This window comes from Rattus norvegicus, chromosome 8 (assembly GCF_021556685.1).
Source record: "Rattus norvegicus strain SHRSP/BbbUtx chromosome 8, alternate assembly SHRSP_T2T, whole genome shotgun sequence".
In the NCBI taxonomy this organism is placed as follows: Eukaryota; Metazoa; Chordata; class Mammalia; order Rodentia; family Muridae; genus Rattus; species Rattus norvegicus.
In genome coordinates this window covers 45,462,284-45,477,065 of record NC_141541.1, presented here as the reverse complement: position 1 = coordinate 45,477,065, position 14,782 = coordinate 45,462,284, and the positions used below count along the sequence as shown (strand labels likewise).

Genomic DNA, 14,782 nt, shown 5'->3' with positions numbered 1-14,782 from the left:
GATTGTAGATTTTCTCTGGTGATCCAGTTAAAAGTAGAATCTCTAGCCACGGAGTGTTAGATGCTGGGCACCTTAAAGGTGGTGTAAACATACTGTGATTCTAATGCTACCTCGAATTTACACCCTAGGCTCTTGTTTTAAATTTAAAAAGACGAATCAAGTATAAACTGCCAATGTGAAATAATCATGGTCAGAATTGTTCTAATTCCTGTGAAGTCATTTAGTTTTTCTTTTTCTGCATCTATACTGAAGACATCTAGAGTAGCACTATTGAGATCATAAAGCCTTCTATTAAAGTGCTACCCATCCATTCCTCTCTCCTTGAGGACCTCTCAGGTGACTAAAGGAAACCTGATTTCTTTTCAGATTGTTCCCAGCTGGTGTGATTTCTCTGTCCATGGACCTTGCCAAACGCTGCAGAGCCAATGTGCTGTTTCACAACACAAAATTCCAGACATTAATTTTACCAATGACGTTTCCAGACTCAGATGCTGACGTCAAGTAAAGCTCCCAACTGTCCTTCCTAATTCACTGACCTCCCAGAGAAGGGGATTCTTGTTCCCTCTGAACACTTTCTTAATAATCCTTCAACTCTAAGACTTTCCATTGCCTTAGTTATCTTCATTTTCTGTCAAGTCGTGCCTCGATCTGCTCTGGACCTAAGTGCACTTTTTACCTTTGCAATAAAGGTGTGTGGTAGGTGAACCATACAGTAATAAAGTCCATGTTTACAGGAAACAAACAGATCTTGCGTAAATGTCCTTGCCCTTGCAATGCTATACCAAACCATAGTTTTTCGTTAAATAATACATTCTTGGAGATCACAGTGTGATCAGATATTCTGTATCCTAACTTAATAAGTTAGAACATTAATAATGTTCTCTCTATTATACAAATCACATTCTCTCATGTGTATTCTGGTCTTTTTCTGTCATGTCTGATTGCATCATCATGGGAATCCCAAGGAACATCAATCCTGGGCTTTTGAAACAGTTGCATATGTCCAACCAGGATCCAAAACCACCCAGGAGACTACTGATACTTGACACACATAAATTGACCTCACTATTTTCATATAGTTTATGGCAAGAGGTCACCATTCCTGACCATGTCTCATTATCCAACAAGATAATAAATGGAAGCGTAGGGGTCAAGCAGGTCACCCCACAAAGCACAAAAAATTCATCTCAGATAAACATGTACGGTTTGTTGAATCCAAAATATCCATGAGTTTCAGGACTCAATGTAAGTCCAAAGCTAAGGAAAATAGATATTGAAGAGAATTAAGAGTTCCAGCTCATAGGTTCAGTAAATATCTTCATCATCACAGAATACTTTCGTAAGCTGAAGAAAGAAAAGGCCAAAACATTCAACAAGCCTACAGAACGCCAAATTAATTATACCAGAAAAATTCCTCCCTTCACATAAAAATTAAACACTAAATGCACAGATACAAGAAAGTACATTAAAAGGGGTAAGGTACAAATATCCAGTACCAAATTAATTCAGACCAATTTGAATTACACCAGACTTCTCAAGAGAGACTCTAAAAGCCAGAAAATCTTGGGCCGATGTAATGCAGACCCAAGCTCCTATACACTGAGTAATTCCCAATCGCCATAAATGGAGAAACCAGGATATTACATGACAAAATCAAATTTAAACTATATTTTTCTCTATAAAGCACACCAGAGGATAATAGGAAGAAAACTCCAAGACAATGAACTAAATATTATCCAAGAAAATCCAAGAAATTAATCATCTCACAATAATGACAAAAAAGGGAAGCATACAAACATAATTTTACCTATAACCAAAAAAAGAAGAGAAAGCAGCAATCATTGGTTTTAAATATCTAACCAGACCCTCTCTCACCAATCTTCCTTGGTCCTAGGGTGTAAATAACTAGGCAATGTGTATACAAGTATGTGTCTATTGTCCTAGGTACTGGGTAGAAGAGGATTGACTTATCTGGTATCAATGTGGTGGTAGCACCTTGACTCTCTAGGAATGTGGCCCCACCAAATGGAGATCCTAGATGTGTGAGGTGGGAATGGATATGTGTAGTTCGGGGAAGGCTGTTATATAGAAAATGCTGAGAAGAAATATGATGATGAGGCTTGATGAGGGGAGTCTGGAAAGCGGGATAACATTTGAAATGTAAATTAATAAAATAACCAATTAATAAAAGATAGCCAAAAATGAAATAAAAAGTAAAAAGTTAAAAGAAAAATTAAACCAAAACAAAATGAAAGAAAACCCTGTGGTGTATTGATAAAATTCAGCTTGTATTTTAATGCTAATTTGTAGAATGTAAGACTGTTTAACCCGCAGAAAAGTGACCCTGCTCCCATTAATTGTGATTATAAAGAAGCACAGCAGAAAGATGGTGGAGGTGAGTTTTTGAGGGCTTTGCTAGAGAGGATCATGAGGGGGGAAGAAGGAAGAAGCTGCCAAGAAGAAAGGAAGAATGGATGTGATGGAGAGGAGAGAGGAAGGAGGACAGCAGCCATGGGTTAAGACAGAGGAAAGCCTGATCCTGAGGGCTGTCCAGGTGGAACAAAGAGCAGCCAAGATGCTGCATAGTAAGTAGGAGTTCAGAGTCATTGTTTGGAAATGAGACCTAATTCCATGCACGACAGGCAGCTGCCCAGCTACTGTGCTGATTAAGGGATATTATAAATAAATTAAAAACTATGTATAACCAGTAAGCCAGCTCTATAGAGGATCCTAATAGGAATACTATAGTTTGCAGGGAAGGATAAAATACCAGAGGTCACAGGAAATAAATTAACACCACTAGGACAGTCAATCAAATGAAATCGATGAAAAAGTCAAAAATTTAAAAAAAATGACAAAATTAACACAGAGGTTTGAAAAATATTTACATAGCACTAAACTCAATTCCCCAGTAAACAGACATATATTAAGCCAGAAACAGGATTACCATCCTGAGAGATATAGAAGGTATACTAGTGAAACCTAACTAAGAACCATGTCCCTATTCAGTTTGTCTATGTAGCTGACAAAATAGTTTCAAACTCATCCTGTCCACAAGATGTAAGGAAATTCATTTCATACTTTGCAATGACAAAAAGATACTACAATTCTAAATATACACATATTAAACACAAGCTTCTCAAATTTAAAATATACATTATCAGATAGATATGAAACAACAGATTAGTTATAATAGTGGTTGTGATTCGTTTAAATTGTCTATTCAGACCACCTAACAGATCACATGCAAATAAACAAAACAGGAGGAGCAGAATTAAGGTACATCGTCAGGCAAATGAACCTAACAAACTACATTGAACTATACATATACTTTCTATCAGCCTGTGGATCTTTCTCCAAAATTGACCACATATTGGGATGCAAAACAACCCTCAGGAAATATAATAAAGTTGAAGTAATGTCATGCATTCTATCTGAGCACAAAGGAATCAAAGTGGTATCACACAATTAAAAGTACAGAAAATACACACACTCATGGAAAGTAAGTAACATAAACAATACAACAACTGAAAGGGTCAGGGGAGAAATAAATAAGGAAAATTTAAAATAGGTCTAATCTCTTTGTCTACTATGAGAAGGAGAGAATTTGGAGTGTGTGCTCTTGGGATTATGCCTTGAATTGGCTCACCACATTCCCAATTTCCCTTGGCAATGATAAGATATATGATTCGGCATTACACATTGGAAGTGTGTAATTTGCCTTTTGATTTCATAGGAGGGAAATAATTATGGGACTGCCTGGAGTTTTATGAAGTTCTTTGGCTGAACTGTGTAGACTGTGAAACGCTACAAGGATTTTTGAAGGATGTGGGAAATGCATTTTTATTTTGATATGTTTAAAATCCTATGGATAATTGTGAGTAGGATATGGTGAATTGAATGATAATGGCCCACATAAACTCACATGTATGAATGTTTGTTTCTTGTGAGAGGAAATGTGCAGGAAGAATTATAAGATATGTATTGGTTGGAGGAGTATTATGGGATTGGGCTTTGAGGTTTCCAAATTAAATACCATTTATACTTAACGCTCACTTTCTCTGTCTCCAACTTGCAGATAAGATGTAAGCTCTCAGCTAGTTCTCTAGAAACATGGTGACCTACCTGCTGCCATGTACCTCAGCATTGTAGTCATAACTCAGAATCCTTGAAACTGTAAGCAACAATATACTCTTTCTTCTATAAGTTCCCTTGGTCATGGTGTCTCTTCACAGCCTATAAAACAAAGATTGGAAGGAATACTTAAGTGAAAAATTTCTCAATAAAATACAGGCAAATAAAATTCAGACATATACCAAACATATCAGGTACCATGATCAAGATGGCTTGACTACAGAGGGGAAAGAATATTTCAACAAATACAAATGAATAAACAATACACCACATGAAAGCAAGAACAAGAAACACATGATCATTGACTAGAGGCAGACAATTTCTTTGGCAAAATCTCACAGTGATACATGAAATAGTCCTGGAGAATCTGGGATATGGAGAAGATATACATTAACATTATGAAGAAAATATACAAGGCCAACAGCATCCTAACTGGAGAATATCTTAATGCATTTCCCTAAGATCAGTAATAAGTCACAGGTGTTCAATCTTTTCATCTAATCCAAGTAGTATGTGAAGTCTTATCCAAAACAGAAAATAGAAAGATGGAAAGGCCATGTCCATATGAAGGAAAGCAGTCAGAATTTTCTGATTTGCAGGTGATATGATCCATATATAAACAGCACGATGTTTCCACCAGAAAACTCCTACAGCTCATAGACCCACTCACTAAAATCACATTAAAGTCAATAAAATTCCTGTATACCAACAATAAATATCAACAAACATACCAAGAAAAGAAACCCATTCAGACTAGCCTTAAAAATTTTGTAATAAATCTAAGGAACTGAAGACTTGCTACGAATAACACATTAAGAAAAATAAGAAAAAACTGAAGAAAGCAGAAAATGAAGACACCTCTCGTTTTCATGTATCAATATGACATATTTTTTATCGAATTCCTACCAGAAACGTCTACAATCCATCCAGTCCTAATTGTTATGCAGGGCTTCATGGGAATGAAAAAAAGATCTCAACCAATGAAAGCAAAAATGAAGGGCAGTCAGACACTGCCAAATAGTAAGACAGTAAAACACTGCAGGACGCATCATCTTTAATAATTTCAAGTTCATTTTGGGGAATAGTAAAAAAAAAAAACCCAGCCTGTTGATACAATGAGAACAAACACAATGTCTAAAGGAAGATAATAAAGGATGCAGATATTGGTGTATGTTCTCATCAGCATCTCGGTTTTGACAAAGAGGCCAAAGTAACAAACAAAAGAAAACAAAATCCCACAACCACCACCTCCGCACATAAGGTACAGTTTTCAACCAGTTGGTTGCAACTACTTCCTGGGGCAATCACATAGGAGACATACTTTATACAGGATATTTACATTACCATTCAAAAGAGTAGTAACCTTACATTTATGACTTAACAATGAAATAATTTTGTAGTTGGGGGTTGGCTACCACAACGTGAAACACTGTATTCCTTGACATGCTTTTGGTCACGGTATTTTTTTGAAGTAACAGAAATGTGACTGATATATAAACTGGTACCAGAGGGAGTGGACTTGTTTTTGTGAGGAATCTCTTGTTTTTTGGAGGAGGGTGGAATACTTTGTGTTGGGAAAACTTTTGAAATATGTAAGCAGATCTTAACAGTCCATTTTAGTTTGCTACACAGGAGACATAAGAATTGTGAGTAGTGTGCAAAATAGAGCCTCTCTAATGAGACTTCAAAGGATTGCAGGAACTCTATTCGTGACTGGCTTAGAAGCTATTAACATTATTTCAGCAATCTGTCTCATTTCTGCCTGTATACTAAGAAGATACCTGAAGCTAAATAAAAAAGTCACTGAACAATTGTTTTGAGCAAACGTCAAGAGGTAGATATTGTGTGACCTTCCTCAAATTGTATGAATGTGTGTTTGTATTTTCAATTGTTAATGTAGCCAGGAAATCAGTTAATCCCTCCACATTCAGGACTTGGAAGCATATGAAACTGCAGGATCTCACAGGATTTGGAAAATATCCCAAGTATTGTAAGGTCCCCAAAACTTGTTGTCACCCCACACTCATAGGGATACATCTTTAGAGAACATGACACCCTCATTCTCAAAAGAAGGATGGGTAGCTGATTATTCGTCTGCAGTGGGTCATAGATTTTTATTGTCCTTTAGTGGGTTGGTTGCAAGTTTTTACTGGTCATCGTCAGTGAGGAAAGTGTAAAGGAGATTGGAATCAGGGATGTCTTACTTATTTTCTCTTTCCCTCCTCAACCCTTTCCTCTCCTATCTAGAAGTTTTGGGAAGGAGGAGTAAGGGGCTAAAATGATAAAAAAAAACATAGATTATTCAATCTCTTTTTGTACTAGAAAGCAACACCAAGTCTCAAATATTTCAGGATGTCATGGATTTCGAATTTAAAATTGTATTTACATAAATGATTGAAATCTTGTTTCAGATATAAGTATATGCATTTTATTCACAATGTGGTGTATAATTCTAATTGTATAAAATTACTACTGTACACTGCCATGGATAATTAAGGAATGCAAATAGTACTATCCAACTATAAATAATCAGTGTTCTAGTGATGTTAGGTACTAGTTCAGTTGGTACAGAAATGAGCTTTATTTAGCTTCTTTTATATGTATTCAAAGGTACAGAGAAAGTGAATCCCTTGGAAAAAAGCCACGTTTGTCCAGTGAGATATACTTTACATAAAAAGGTGGTTCTCAAATCCTTTAGAGACCTGAAGAATCTGCTGTTTCAGATGTCCAAATAGTTAAAGGCTTTTCACAGTGGGAGAGACCTCAACTCCTGGCCATGTCCCCAGTCTGACTGAAGAAGATGATGGGAACTAAAGAACACTAACTGGAGTTCCCTTCAAATGTGGCAAGGTTGCCATGGGGTGAAATACCACCCACTTACCTCCACTGCTGCCAGAAAGTTGTCCAGACTGTGGAGAAGTGGATGATGGGGAAGTCTATTGTCCCAGGCTTTGGAGAACAAAAAGAGGATAGTCCTTCAAGTGACCTACTTCAAAGGATTGTTGTCAGAGCCCATGACCCGTTCAACTGAGAGTGGATGACACAATGACATGGAAAAATTTGTCTGTCTGGTAGCCAACAATTTCTGTCATTTCTTTAGAATTGGAAGCTATTTGCTCTGAATTTCCTGTTTACTCAGGCAACATTTCTCCTTCTCAGGTCTCAGATGGAGATGATTAGATAGTTTACTCTTAAATTTTCTTGTTATGAGACTCAGAAAAGGAAACGAGTTCACAATTACACAGGAATGTGACAACTAGGAACCTGACAGGACCAGGGGGGACATGGGAGGTCCAGAATGAGGGGCTCGACAGACAACCCACTAGAGCATCAAAATGCCCGCCACAACCGCTCTGGCACCATAAATCCTGAGCCCCTACGGGTTTGACAACAGAGTGTGCATGGCCTGACTGCTCCCCTGGACTTTTCAAATCTTGTATCACCCCTGAGCACTTCTGCTTGAGCAGAAAGGCAGATGCCCAGAAGCTGCTGCTGTAGTAGGAGGCAGTTATGGCAGTTGGAGGTGGAGGTGGAGGCAGAGGAGGGATGAGAGATGAGGGAGGAGTTTCCCTGGAAGGACCAGAACAGACAACATTCTGACTACTCCAGAACCCCACCCAAACCCAGCTCACGCCACAAATGCAGAGTCTACTGACGAACATTTCCATGCTAAGCATTCATTTCTTCATTCCCCACTGTGCTCATTTTAGTTTTTTTAAACTCCTTTTTTGTTCTCTGTGAATTTCATATCATGCAGCTCAACTCCGTTGATATCCACCATCACCTCATATTTGAAGTCCACCCTTGCATCCTTCTCCATATCAGAGAAAAAATAATCTACATGTCGAAGTTGAAAAAAGAAAAAAAATGGCAATATGTCCACAAAAGAGGTGGAAAATTATAAAGATGAAGCACATAAACCCTTAAATTATTTAAAATTAACAAAATTGTTTTTCATTTCAGGAGAGTTGTTATGGTTAATAAGTGCAAACTATGATAAATAGAGAAGAAAAAAGCTTAAAAAGTGAGAGAAAATGATTCAGGTACAAAATTTTACACTAATATAATTTAGTTCATGAAGTACCTTCTCCAATTTTACGAAATACAAATGGACTAAATGTTGTGACCGTCATTCTTATCTGATGCATCCTATAAATTTTCTCATTTTATGTAGCTGATCAGTGTTAAAGACAGTTATTTTTTGTGGTGTAAAAGGGGAAATGATGAGGTGAGCTCCCTTTGTACTAAGGTATGTCAACTTTCAATTGTTAGTTCTTTACTGGCAGAGAGCTAAGTGCTGGCAGGATTACTGTCTTGTCATTTCTACGGTCCATCATCAAGTTTGCTATTTTGTAGATGTTTGTCCTTCTCACCAGCTCAACACAAACTGAGAGATCTCTTAGGTGTTGTCTAACTGCCGATTGGACATAATAAAGATCTGAAGGCCAAGATATGCTGCAGAAAGTATGTGGGCAGAACTCCAGGCTTACAGAGGAACATAGCGTGAGGAAAGCTGAAGCTGGAGCTTCAGAATAGACATGGTAGGGAAGTGATATGGACCAAAACAGGGCATAGGGGTTAAGAGATAATCACCAGTTGGGTCTCAAAACTAGAAGAATGGGGTTAAATTTAGAGAAGATAGTGCATGCCCTGTGAAAGGCCTAAGACACAAACTGTCAGTCAGAATCTCATGGTAGAGCTTACAGAGGCCTGTGAGCAATGCTCCTTTGGTGACATTAGTAAAAAGAGGAGAACCCCCAAGCAGCATGTGGGTGCCTCCATTGGTGGCTCCTACATTTCACTTTCCTTTGGCACTTGGACTCCACACTGTTCCGAACAACATAATGATTTCAACTCTATCTCCTAAGGGATTTTGTGGCAACTGTCAAATGCTAAGCTAAGGACAAGGCTTCATGAGTGTTCCCATAACACACACCCATGTCGCAACCTAACCTACAGGCTATTTCTTGATGTGATTTCAAGGACGTGTACATAAGGAGACAGGAGAACCTTCTGACTGCTTATTCAAACTGGTATTATTTCTCAGGAATTTTTAATGGCTGATATTGATGAGTAAGGATAATTTGACTTAATGAGATATTTTTGAGCAGGATTTAGAGGGAAAAATTCATTAAAATGCATAGGAATTACTCAGGTTTTTATAATCAAGCCTTGACGAAAATTTGGTCTTGCAAGCAGGAGTTGCTCAGTGGCTATGCCCTGGGAAGGTCTCCAGGAAAGGGCACCTCAGCTTATGCACTGTACAGGGAGATTATTAGCAGGGAGGCAAAGTCTGTTCACCATGACATCAGCGGTCCCTTCTTGGACATTCTATTGTGTCCTAGAGAGTTCTTGGCATCCTCTGTGATGTCATCAGTGTTGTAGTAACCACCAGTGTCCTACTTTTTCTCAGTCCCTGCCTGGCAGATACACAGGAAGACATGTTTTCCCGGCTTGGCAAGAATTTTGGGAGAGTGAACGCCGATTTTGGACAGACTGGAGTGAGGGAATCTCGCCTTTCATCAAAAATAAATGGTGGACAACGAAAGCTGGCCTGGGGAATGCTGAGTAAGTTCTGTGAATTGTATGCTGAGCTTTCTGTCAGAGGGAGAATAGGCTTATGCTGACCTGTCTAGCAATAGGCCAGAACAACTGGAGTATCTGCAAAGGAATTGAATTTCCATGAAGATCACAATTCCTAAAAGTCAAGGATTTCAGAACATTAGTTTGCCCATCCCCAAAGGGAGGATATGGTAAGGCCAATGCTATTATTCTGTGAACTTCTGGCCTTCCCTTTTAACGTGCATATGATACGTTACATTGATATAATAACACCATCAGGAGACACTGAGTGTCCAACTTTACTGAATTTAGACAGGGTATCAATCTACTTCACTCTCATTGCTTCTTTAAGTAAAGTAGATCTCTGTCTTTAGTATCAGGGAGAGAATTATGCTTCTGGCCTTATGTTCTTAGAACTCCTCTGACTTTTTCTAATTGGCAGAGATGGGACATCCTTAGCATTATCAATTAGAGTTTGTGTGTTACAAACATTTTTTTTACAGTATTAAACTATTTGTAGCAGGTAGACCAAGATTCAGCCTGTAACCAATTGGCACTTCTGTGGCATTTGGTGTTTCAGTTAGGGGAATTGATAAGTCGGTTGACCATGAGATCCCCCACAATGCTTTTAAATTCCAAATGGTGTGGCCTAGAGTATCAGTGCAGGACATCTGAGTATCTCAAATCACTCAAATCTTTTGGAGGTTGAATTTATCATCTGACTTCTGAAAGTACAGTGGTGAGGGTCCTGAAAGAAAGTTGTACCCTGTTAACTCAATAACAATCCCGGAGAAGCCATCTCTGCGGTACATGGAGCATGGGTCAGCAGGCATAGGGAACACCCGGCATCTGACATCTCTTGGTCTCTATAGAGGGCTGGGAGAGTTGACTTCCACTGAGGAGGTCTCTTAGGCAACAACAAACTCTTTGTGGTGACACTGTGTTCTACACATGCTCTCCTCCTGTTTGGGGCTTGCCATGGTCTATGCACACTCATCAGTTTCCCCAAAAATGTTCACTTGTGTTCTTCTACCTACAGAGGATGGGAGACTGACAGCATCCCCTAGCCCTGTGGTAATCAACAAGGAGGCCAACACGGAGAACACAGAAGAGCAGAGACTGATTAGACAGCTGCAGTCAGCTACTGAGGAGAGAAATGAGCTAAGAGATCTCCTGACTTACGTGACAGAGAGATACAGGAACAACAGGTATGCATTGCTCCAAACTGCCTTGTGTCACTCATGGACCTGCAATGTCACCTCCATCGTATTCTATTAAGGTGTTGGGTCTAGAAAGCTGTGCCTCCCAAAATACTCGTCCTAAACCTCATTTCTGATATAGAGGAGATCAGAACCTGACCCTTGGTCAGGAGTGAGATGGGAAATGGTCTCATCTGCTGCCTCCAGCTGAAAATCTGAACTTGTGGCCTTAGTGAGGATTCAGGGATAACGTTCCTGGAGCATGAGTTCCCAGTGTGCATTTGGAAAGCCCTTGACAGGTGGTAGCTTTGCAAGGTTCTAGGTGCTGTGAGTTTGGGTGTGTGCTAGGAAGGTGACTGAGTGAGGACTCTTGTTGCAGTAGCCTGAGGTGACAGATCCCAAATTGTTCATCTCAATGTTTGACTAGATGGCCAGAGACACAGGGCTTTTCCTTCTTTTTTGTTTACCTCTGAGCCAATAATGTGGCATGCATTTTTTCTGATTCTGATTGTGTTCTCCGTTTGCATATTTCGCTCCCTTTTTCATTCTCTTACTGTTTACTTTTCTTTTCCTGTGTGTGTGTCCCAGTTTCTGTGTCTCTGTGTGTACACACCTACATGCATATGCACAATTTTTATATGTTTATATTTCCCCCTCTTGGAATCTGGGGGTCTATGTTTTTTCCTGAGTATATTCATGTTTAACAATTTCATGGTGATGTGAGTGCATTTTTTTGGGAGCCTCTCTTTCAACTACACACTTCTTTGCCAATGTGGTCACATTTGTCTGTATATTTGTGCCATTTGTTCAGATTATAATTTTGTGGCGATTTATGGTCTCAACTCCATAATTGTGTGAATTGTGTGTCTCTACAATATTAATTATTCAGGATGTAGAATTCCTGTTGTCAAAACAGGAAAATTGAAATCACAGTTTTCTAGGTCTTGGATGTGGGAGAGCTGTGGCCTAGGCCCTTGTTAGCATAACTAGCTTGACTGCAGATCCAGCCCTTCTGAGTGAAGAAAGGGAACCTGGGAACCCTTTATATCGATGCCGAGCTTATGGGGTCCTGGGACCAGAATAACAAGTTTCTGAAGCTGAAGAAGCTCCCAATATGTAGAACTCAGAAATTGTCCTCCCAGGGCTGGGGTACTAGAAGACCCAGCCTGAGTTCATATATTCCTAAACACAGATATTCATTGGGTTTTACTCTCCTAGGGCCTGCCGCTATGTCAGGTCAAATCCATTTTATGAAAAATTGAAGATAAAGGAGAGGGAGGTCATGTCATTACTGCACAACTTAGAGATGAGGAACATCGAGCATTGTGAGAAATTTCAGGAGCTCCAGAAGGAAATTAACTTCTATCGGTGAGCACTGGTCAGAGAGGCCATTAACTCTGCTTTGCCCACAGGTGCCATCCTTTGTTCTGATTGGAGGTCTAGCAGCTCTGGCTCCATGTTTTGTGCTCTTTAAACATCACTGTGTCCTGGGCCTTCTGGACTCAGTTTTTAGGTTCACAGGAGACTGTTACTCATACCCAGAGTGTCTAGGCATCTTCAGAAGGCTCTAGGTAGACCAGTACTTATTCAGCTCACCAAATGGCTAATAGGCTGAACTGGGCCTCTGCGGTCACACCAGGTTTAACAAAACTCAGTGTGTGGACCACATGATAACATGAACTTCCCTTAATTCTACTGACCTCCTTTGAGGGTATTTGCCCACTATTTATTAATGTTGCCCCCATGCCTTTTGCTTCCATGGATAGATGTACATCCCCTGTTGTTTTGGAGAGAAATGAACGCTTTGTGGTACTTGGGTCACAGAAACAATTTAGTCTTCCCTGTATTGGCTGTTTGATATTTGTGCAGCAGCCTTGTGTTTATCAAGATGTATTCTATGAAGTTTTCACTGGTATCTGGGTCCAGAGCGAGTTTGTGGGACTTGGGAGTAGGAATGGGAGGAAGAGTGTGCAGGATCTAACTATGCAGTGTGTGTTTCCAGCAACCTGCCCAGCCGGATCCATATGGACAAGATATGTATGCAGAAGAACTTGTTCCCATTCAGAAAGGAGAGCAAAGCAGAACAGCTTGATTCTGCACCGCTGCTACAGAAATTTTTGTTTGATTTGAACAAGAAAGATAAAGACGAACAGGAGAAAACCAGCAACCTCCAGACCAAGCAACATCTGGTAGGGACAAGCAGCTGTGTCAGCCTAAAATTATCTGATTCCATTTGCCAATTTGATACATGTTTGCTTTCCCTACCACCTTAATAATATACACTCCAACAATACAACCACCTCATGCAATGGAATGTTCATTCCTCTGTCTGTGCACGAGTATTCTGGGAAGACAACCACTTTTCAGGAACTGACTTATGAACAACTATGCTTTGGTGCTATTTTTGAAGCTGAAGTCTGGAAATGGTGACAAATGAATAACCTATCATATTACTGCATGTCCCTGTGATAGAATGGATGCGATATAGCGCTTTGAACAAGTTTTGTTCCTGTGATAAATGATATTCTGTGGTCATGTGACCTCCAAGTTGGGAAGCACCTGTCAGGGATAAGAACCGAGTGCAAATGGCAAATTATTCTTTGTCATTGGCTTTAATCTTGGTGACAGGTTGATTTCTCCTTTCATCCTGCAACCCAATGAGGTCTCTTCCCATTGCCCTGTTTTTGGTTTGCACTGGTTAAAGTCTGAGGCCCAGATGGGCAGCCCACATTACTGTCATGGTTGCTGTAGACTTTGCCCTGCCCACAGACACACCAGCAATGTTATCAGTTAACACATCAATGGTGACCTAAAATAGAGCTGAGTGGGTAGAAGGCAGCAACCTGACAGCTGGCATGCAAGTCCCCAACACATCAGTTTCTGAATAACTGCCTTCCTCTCCCTGGTCTCAGAAATTGCAAAAGAGCTGGAATGGGACACACAGCAGGAAGAGAGCCTCCTGAAGAATAGGTTGCTTTCTCAGGATTCCCCTGCTGACCGCCATCCTGAATAATACCAACCTTTTTTGGATGAATACTCTCCCTCATAGTTTAATTCATTTTTTGCTAAGAAACACTAAATTTATCTTTCACTAAGCCAGTCTGACTGATTGATATCTTATTCTCTTTCTGTTTAGGATAACACCACTTGAGAGACTACTTGGGAACTGCATTGCCATTTTGCCTGCTAGAGGAGAAACAGCAATATAACTGTGCTTCTAAATGTTCACTAAGAATATGCTGTTTAGAAATATTTTTGTTATGATCTTAAATGAAGTTTTTGTTTTGTTATTTCATAGTTATATGTTCTTGTTAATATTTTTCACATCTGAAAATACTTTTAGATATTTATATTAATATTCATTTTAATCATTTTTGTTTTAAATTGTATTCCTTATGAATAAAACTTGATTTGTAACTCTTGACTCTTGAGACCATCTTGCTTATTCAAGTGTCCTGTCCCCTCTTGTGCTCTTAGAACTGACAGCTAACGATGGATTCTGCATGGTCCAGAGTTCCTGGGTTAATAGTAAATTCAAAGCCACCAATGGTTACCTAGAGTGATAGTGTGTTTTGTGTGGATAATGTGTTCTTTTCTTGGATGCACATTTTATGATGTGATCACTGCCATACTTTATCCATGCGGTCATGTTTTCTGCTAATCTTAATAAAACAGTCTACAACACACGTTCATTATTGATCCTGTGTAGCACCTTTGACTAATATACACTCTTATTTGTAGAGGTGTAGAAAAATTGACATTTCCAAAGGTATATGGAAGTAATCCTAATGGAGAACCATATACTTCAGTCTTTCTTGCAATACACTGTCAATATACCCCCACAGATAATGACCTCCAAAGTCATGTTGAGAAAAAGGTTTTGATAA

General features: G+C 39.4%; 1 protein-coding gene across 2 annotated transcripts in view; it reads left to right on the top strand.

Annotated features, from left to right (window-relative positions):
* Positions 1-14,316, top strand: part of LOC134480022 (disks large homolog 5-like) — a 34,435-nt gene extending 20,119 nt beyond the window's left edge. Inside the window, exons 1-5 of one of the 2 annotated variants that reach the window (XM_087564059.1) lie at positions 6,742-9,702; positions 10,736-10,904; positions 12,114-12,263; positions 12,898-13,084; positions 14,032-14,316. In XM_087564059.1, coding sequence (XP_087420185.1) covers positions 9,576-9,702; positions 10,736-10,904; positions 12,114-12,263; positions 12,898-13,084; positions 14,032-14,046 — 648 coding nt within the window. In that variant the 5' untranslated portion in view covers positions 6,742-9,575 and the 3' untranslated portion in view covers positions 14,047-14,316. Of the gene's footprint in view, positions 1-6,741; positions 9,703-10,735; positions 10,905-12,113; positions 12,264-12,897; positions 13,085-14,031 lie in introns of those variants that run through there. The other variant, XM_087564058.1, reaches the window with a different exon arrangement.
* Positions 14,317-14,782: the final 466 nt, after the last annotated feature.